We start from the raw sequence: 7,500 nt of genomic DNA, 5'->3' as shown, positions 1-7,500 counted from the left end.
GCTCCGAGCTCAGTTTGGTCCAGGGCACGTGGATGCGCAGCTCGTGGATGTGGCCGCTCAGGAAGGTGAAGGGCAGCTTGAGCTCCTGCAAACACACACCAGAGTTCAGCAATTCAACACTCACAATCAAACGTTTCCCGAGGCGTCCTGACAGGAATCCGGAGTGGCTTTAATTGAAGATCACTAGAGAAAGTTTAACTCCCGCCTGGGACGATGCAAGCTGCTTCTAATAATATCCTGAATCAAACTCTGAGAGCGTGTGCGGAGCCAAACATTCACACAACATGACACAGTGATCCCTTCCAGATATTACAACTGCAAAAGCTCAGTGTTGCCCAAATAAGAACACGAAGCAAATGCTCTGCTGCATGTATGTGAGAGCTGAGAAACATCCAGTTCAACCCTTCAGAAACACTGACAGCTCTGAAGAAACAACATGACAACACTCAACACGGACACTTCAAGGACTTCAGCTCAAAATATCATTTCAAGTTTGAAAAATATAAATGTGGGCTGTGTTCAAGTCTGTTCACACAGTCACGCAGCGGAGATAAAGTTAATGTTAGGGGTTGATTTACACTAAATGTCGAGGCAGATTAAAGTTTTATCCATATCCATTCTGAATATGATTTTTTTTGTAAACTGATCCAGAATGATTTCAGAATCAACTGACCAATCCTACCTTAGCAACTGTTTCCAAGCTGTTGCTTATTCAAATGTAGGTCTATGAATGCAACGATAAACATTTTCAAAAACGAAACACAAAGATGTGACATCACTCTCTTCACCTTCAACCATCACACACTGAAAGGAAACTTACATGAACAAACTACTTTTAGTAAACCATGAATGAAATCTCAGGAGATATTACTAGGGCTGGCTTGATACCCAAACCATCTGTGTGTTAAACCCAATCTACCACATATAGACAACTTCACTGTAAATGAATAAATATATAATCATAATCCATGACAAAAATACTATTATAAATTAGGTTAGTGGATAATTCAGTAGCAAAAAAGTTATTTTAAATATATAACACAGTAATGAGTAAGCAGCATATGATCGATAAGACAACAAGAAAGGCTGTTAATAATCTTTCATTGGCAAAAGTATTATAACATGAAAAGCTCCACTAAAGAGCGGCACAGAGCACTTCTGCACATCCCGAGCGCAGAATGATGTGCTTGAAGCATCACAGAGGAGATGATTCTGATGCGCAGTATGTTATAGCTGTGTGATCGTTTAGAGCCTTTTCTTTTAAGTTTTTAATTTCAGTCACTGTGTGCATGAAGAACAATTCACAGTGCTCTGTCCTCTGGTGTAGTGATCTCTAACCGACACACGGTAGAAAGTTTCATGCTTTAGAAACAGCACTAAACTCCAGCTAGATAAAGTCCTTTCATGCAAAACCACTGCTGTTTATCTACAGATCACGTATAATAATAGGAACAGTGAATCACCTTCGAGAGTTTCCTCGTCTTCACTGTCCTAACTGAACACAACACAGTTTGAACGAAGGATGACAGACAGCCGCAGTGGAGAGATAAATATTCATCTGTACCTCACATTAAACTATGGAACAGCTTCACAATAAGACAGAATAGTTTCCGCACTATATGGGATTTGGATACCTGATCTGGCAGAAAGTGGCAGTGTGGGAGCCGATACCGATCCTGAGTATCCTTAGTATGGGACCGGCACAGATCTAGATATTACAGATGTCTCAGATATTCTGGCAGTACATTATTTTCCAGAGGAATACATATAAAGCGTGATGGAAAATGTCCAGATCCTTCAGTCAGAATGATCTGTTTCAGTCCTTCTGGGTGGCAGATCCCCAAACCAGAAGTGCTGCCATGTTTTAAAATGCAGTAAAGCTCTTTCAGAAAAGGCACACAGAAGGAAAGCTGTGCTGTCAAACCGTGTGTTGATGCTGTGACGGTCTCTCACCTGCTCCAGCACGTCCAGTCTCAGGTCCAGTTTGCTCAGAACCACGTCTCCGCCCCATAATGACAGCTGCAGGTCCGACGGCTTCAGGTTCTTTATGTAGCGGTTCACATAACTCATCAAGAGAGGAGAAACATAAGACTCCAGCATCCTGACATCCCGTCACGCCTGAGGGCACACACACACACAGAGAGAGAGAGAGAGAGAGAGAGACACACACACACACACACAGAGAGAGAGAGAGAGACACACACACACACACACAGAGAGAGAAAGAAGAGAGAGACACACACACACACACACACACAGAGAGAGAGAGAGAGACACACACACAGAGAGACACACACACACACAGAGACACAAACACACACACACACACACATACACACACACACACACACAGAGAGAGAGAGAGAGAGAGAGAGAGACACACACACACACACAGAGAGAGAGAGAGAGACACACACACACACACACAGAGAGAGAAAGAAGAGAGAGACACACACACACACACACACACACACACACAGAGAGAGAGAGAGACACACACACAGAGAGACACACACACACACAGAGACACAAACACACACACACACACACACACACACACAGAGACACAAACACACACACACACAGAGACACAAACACACACACACACAGAGAGAGAGACACACACACACACACACACACACAGAGAGACACACACACACACAGAGACACACAGAGAGAGAGAGAGACACACACACACACACACACACACACAGAGAGACACACACACACAGAGAGAGTTAGATAACTGTAGAAATGAATCTTGATTTCTAATAGATCATCTCTGAAAGCACTGATCAGCTTTCATCCACTCAGAATATTCAACAGAACGTATGACTGCTGCTCATCAGTCGGTCGCTGAACTTTATCTGAACAGATCTGAGCAGCTGCTGTAACCCTGAGGTCTCCAGGTGTACATAATAAAAGTCTGAGAATATAAATATATATTTTTTAACTTTATTTGTATAGTGCTTTATACAACACTGATCGTGTCAAAGCAGCTTTCAGAGTCACACAGGAAAATAGATTGTCAATAGAACAAGAAGACAATAACAGAGTCAGATCATTTATGATTCAGTAATTCATCATCCAGTTCAGCTCTCTTCAATAGTTTCTGTGCAATCAGTCAAGTGTCCCCAACTAAACAAAGAAACCAAAGCTCCGTCCGTGACATCAGTTCTCCTCTGACCAGACCAAACTATGATGTGGTTTAATTCCAGTCTGCAGCACCGGTCAGATTGAGCAGAGGACTATTCTAGTTCACGTGTTATTAGCGAATGTTAACTGTACTTTGATGTAGTTTCTGCCTCAGTCTCTGACAGCGCTCGTCACTGTCAAAATGATTGATGTGGCCAATCAAATTAAAGGGGGCGGGGCTTTACTGACGCTTCAGATTTAACGCTCAAAGCGCGCGATGTAAGATTAATATTTCAGTCACAACTGTTTTACAAAATAATCTTAAATAACCGACTACAATATTAAGCAAAACTACTCAACTTTTGACAAATTCCGCCGTTTTAAATAAAAAATATATATAATTTACGTAATTCATGCAATGTAATTCTTAGACCAGACAAGAAACTTTAAATGCCAGTTTTCAGCATATTACACAAAAGATTAAGAGTGGATGTGTGCATATTATTATGAATTAATTCGTGATCTTGAGCACCTGTTCTTCTGGTATCATTTCAGTAAATTCACTTTAAAGTGTAAGAGTTATAACGCTCACTCCTCCATCAGGACAGTCATTAAAATCGTTCACTTTTTAATAAATTTTAACTCTTCAACCATTTTATGAGTTCTTATTTTTAATCATTCCTTTAAATTTCTTCGAGCCGTGTATTTTGATATCCCTGTGTCTGCTTAAGAAGTTAAAGAGAGAATTCACCTGAAAATGACAGCAACCCGCATGAAACATGACAGATTTCTGACAGAAATTAAAAACACGAATTGTGCCAAAAACCCATATTGTATTACAAGTTATTAGAGGCTTTTTTCAGAAGTTATTAAAGCGTGGGCCTTCATTTGACTGAGTGAGAGAGTGATTACTGCATTCGCGCATCACTGTGTTTACTTTCCTCACCGACACTCTTAAGCTCAGGTTTATCGCTGTTTCTAAAGCTGTCATTATCAACATGAACATCACACGACACACTCCTGTCACACACTCACAAACACACAAACACTTACAGCTTCACCGACGCGTCAGACTCCTACAGAAACACAAACACAAGCCGCGTCCATCACTTCCGCATACACAACGCCTCAGCGTCGATACGTCACTTCCGGCACAGGGCTGACGCGAAGCAGACGTGAGCGCGCGCGTCATAGCAGTTTGAGTGAAATTACGTTTTTTGTCAGTTTCTTTCAAACACAAACGACAATGCTTAGATGACCGACGGACAGAAGCGTTATAAAAAGTTTAATTAAGTCTTTAGACTTTAAGTTTTGTCATTACCTGCATGTCGCGTTCTGCACGAATGGACCCTAATCATCATGATCCATTAAATATCACTCTTTCTAAACACCGAGCATATATTAATAATTGTTATTTAGACCCTGACAGTGCGTTATTAATCAGGATATGTGTGAACGCCTTAGTTTGAGGCTTTACTCTTTACTGAGAGATAAATGAAGAGATGCGAGACTGAAATAAACTCGTTTGTGTTTATTATCTTAAATATACACTTTAATCTGTAAATACTGACAATACACTGACTATAGACACGCTTCTACTGTATTAGTAAATACTGACAATATCTACTTAATATTATGATACTTGTTATTATCATCATAAACACTAACTCCCCATTATTAGATGATTTACAAATACTGTCCGTTGATTTACAGTCATAATCAATAAATGCACATTATTTTCCCACGGAATCATGTGTTACATGATCGGAGTCTATTTAAAACAGTTCATTCAGATTTGCTCTATTTTTGTCTTCTTCCTTTGAGATTTGCCTTTGTGGAATATTTTATCACAGGCCTTTGATGGGAATCATTTCAGTTTCCTGTTCCAAAATAGTTCGTCTTCGTGTTGTATTTATAGGATTACCCGATTGCGTCGTTTATTCAAAATGATCAGAAGAGCTCTACAAATTAATCTGCTATTCATTTCAAGAGTTTGATTTTACGGGCTCATAATTCACCCGTGCCACTGATGATTTTTTATATTTACGATGTTCAAGATTAGCCTACCTTTTTTTTTTTCGATGTGCCTTTTCTATAACGATCTTCCAAAACACGTCCGTCTTCTTTTTTCCGTTTCTGCACCTTTGCTCTCCACATTATTCACTTTTTTAAATAACAATTATATTATTTATATAGTGTACTATTTAGGCTACACAATATATTTATTCACATTGTGTTTTTTTATATGAAAGCATGAATATGTTTGTACTGTCTGTCCACTTAACACCTTAAATGAGAGATTTGATCAATAAAACGGGTTTGTTTTCTGTTTAATGATCGGCTCAAACAGCAGAAATCATCTCGAAGCCAAACTCCACAGTAGTTCAGTTCACATGCAAAGAAAACTAAATTAAATCAACAGTTACACTTTTAGTGATGTAACTAACAAAGAAAGTCCAGACAGCTAAATATTATAGTATTAATACAATATTTTTACACATTGATAGTTTTTATTGTAAATGTTCTATTCGTCTGAAAGCTCAGCTGCCAATAGTTCTGCAGGACACTGCTGACATTTATATATATATATATATAATTATTAAAATTAGATAAACATGTCGGGACATTTAATTCTATTAAAATAAAAGATTATTATTACAAAATGTAAAAAGGGGAACATCTGAAGTTGTTGTTGTTGTTTTTTTACACAAAAGTCCAGTCGCCGTTTGAAAAAAGATAACTCTTTTATTAAAGCAGAATTGTGTCCGTCTCTTCTCAATCATATTTTATTGTCTTTGACTCAAATATAGTGGATTAATCCTGTGCTCGTGTGAGGAGATCAGCCGCTTTACAATGATTTCTCCCAGATGTGAACACAGATCGAAACGCGTTGAGTTCAGATGCAGGTGATAATAAAAATAACAATAAAAACTTTATTTACATGAGTTCACAGAGTCTGTCTGGGTGCAAGCGAGTCCATCAAACACGAGTCCGCCTGAACAGAGAGTCGAGAGCAGATCGCGTGTGTGCACTCGTTAGTTCACTAGTTAGTAGTCCTGCTGTGGGCTGTGTGTCAAACTGTGGCGTCGCAGGTCGCAGTTGCGCCGAAACACCTTCCCGCAGCGGCCGCAGGAGAAGGGCTTGAGGTCTGTATGGGTGAGAAGGTGAGTTTTCAGGTTACTTCTTTGATTAAAGGTTCTTCCGCATGTGGGGCATTTGTGAGGAGATTCCTGTTCAGATTTGAAGCAAGCAAAGGATTATTCCCTTCAGTTTTCCATCGAAAATAAATGCTTCAATGTCAACATTTTAGGCCCATGCAGCTGAGCGAAAAAGCCACGAGGATTTCTTAACACTGCTCGTCTATAATCGACAGCCCCAAACATGACATTTTAATTAAGAGCTCAACGAACAAAAATCTGTTGGTGCAGAATGGCATTCACATATACAGAAGGTACAAATGAGGACAATTTACCTGCAAGTGCAAGGTTTTATGAACCGCCAAAGTTCGCGACTGACAAAATCCCTTCCCGCACTCCTGACATTTGAAGGGTTTCTCCTTGGAGTGAATATATCTGTAAAACAAGCGAGAATGAGTCGAGCTGGACCTCCTCGGGCTGAACAGCACCTGACACACACACACACACACACACACACACACACACACACACACACACACTCTCTAGAGCGGTCACCTGTGGTCTCGCACACACACACACACACACACACACACACACACTCTCTGGAGCGGTCACCTGTGGTCTCGCGCACACACACACACACACACACACACACACACACTCTCTGGAGCGGTCACTCGTGGTCTCGCACACACACACACACACACACACACTCTCTCTGGAGCGGTCACCTGTGGTCTCGCGCACACACACACACACACACCTGTGGTCTCGCAGGTGGTCTTGTCTCCTGAAGGCCTTGTGGCAGATGTCGCAGGTGTACGGTCGCTCGTCGGTGTGCGTGCGCTCGTGAATCAGTAGATTGTAGGATTTGGTGAAGTGTCTCCCGCAAAACTTACAAATAAATTCCTTTTTGCTTTTGGACGGCAGTCTGCCGCGCGTGGGCTTTCGGTCCGGTGATAGTTTGGCCAGCTCCGAGCTCAGTTTGGACAGCTCGCCCGGTTTGGGCGGATCCTGCTGCGTGGCCGCCACCGCGAGGTTCGCGAAGTCAAACCTGGGTCTGTCCTTGTGCAGCGCGGGAGCGACGCGCGTCACGGACCCGTGTTTGGGGTGGAAGAGGTGCGCGGCGAACGGAAGAGCCGCGGTGAACGGGAAGCGCGGGTCCACGAGGCCCTGAACGGTTGGGTAGCCCAGGGTCCAGTGGTTCATCTGCATGGTTTGGAGCGAG

At 41.7% G+C, this 7,500-nt stretch overlaps 2 protein-coding genes across 3 annotated transcripts in view; both read right to left on the bottom strand.

Annotated features, from left to right (window-relative positions):
- The window catches only part of LOC132134210 (intermembrane lipid transfer protein VPS13B), an 11,384-nt gene extending 7,065 nt beyond the window's left edge, over positions 1–4,319 (bottom strand). The window contains exons 1-3 of the mRNA XM_059547002.1: positions 4,189–4,319; positions 1,954–2,118; positions 1–85 (exon numbers count right to left, since the gene is read on the bottom strand). The exon at positions 1–85 is cut by the window's left edge and continues 59 nt beyond it. Of these exons, the coding sequence (XP_059402985.1) occupies positions 1–85; positions 1,954–2,100 (232 nt within the window). The 5' untranslated portion in view covers positions 2,101–2,118; positions 4,189–4,319. The remainder of the gene's footprint in view (positions 86–1,953; positions 2,119–4,188) is intronic.
- Positions 4,320–4,722: 403 nt separating this feature from the next.
- LOC132134207 (protein odd-skipped-related 2-like) overlaps positions 4,723–7,500 on the bottom strand; it is a 3,893-nt gene continuing 1,115 nt past the window's right edge. Inside the window, exons 2-4 of one of the 2 annotated variants that reach the window (XM_059546999.1) lie at positions 7,036–7,500; positions 6,608–6,707; positions 4,723–6,365 (exon numbers count right to left, since the gene is read on the bottom strand). The exon at positions 7,036–7,500 is cut by the window's right edge and continues 141 nt beyond it. In XM_059546999.1, coding sequence (XP_059402982.1) covers positions 6,183–6,365; positions 6,608–6,707; positions 7,036–7,500 — 748 coding nt within the window. In that variant the 3' untranslated portion in view covers positions 4,723–6,182. The remainder of the gene's footprint in view (positions 6,366–6,607; positions 6,708–7,035) is intronic. The other variant, XM_059547000.1, reaches the window with a different exon arrangement.

The sequence above is a fragment of the Carassius carassius genome, unplaced genomic scaffold (genome assembly GCF_963082965.1).
Source record: "Carassius carassius unplaced genomic scaffold, fCarCar2.1 SCAFFOLD_98, whole genome shotgun sequence".
NCBI lineage: Eukaryota > Metazoa > Chordata > Actinopteri > Cypriniformes > Cyprinidae > Carassius > Carassius carassius.
The sequence above is the reverse complement of the archived record's forward strand: the minus strand, read 5'-3'. Positions and strand labels throughout refer to the sequence as shown.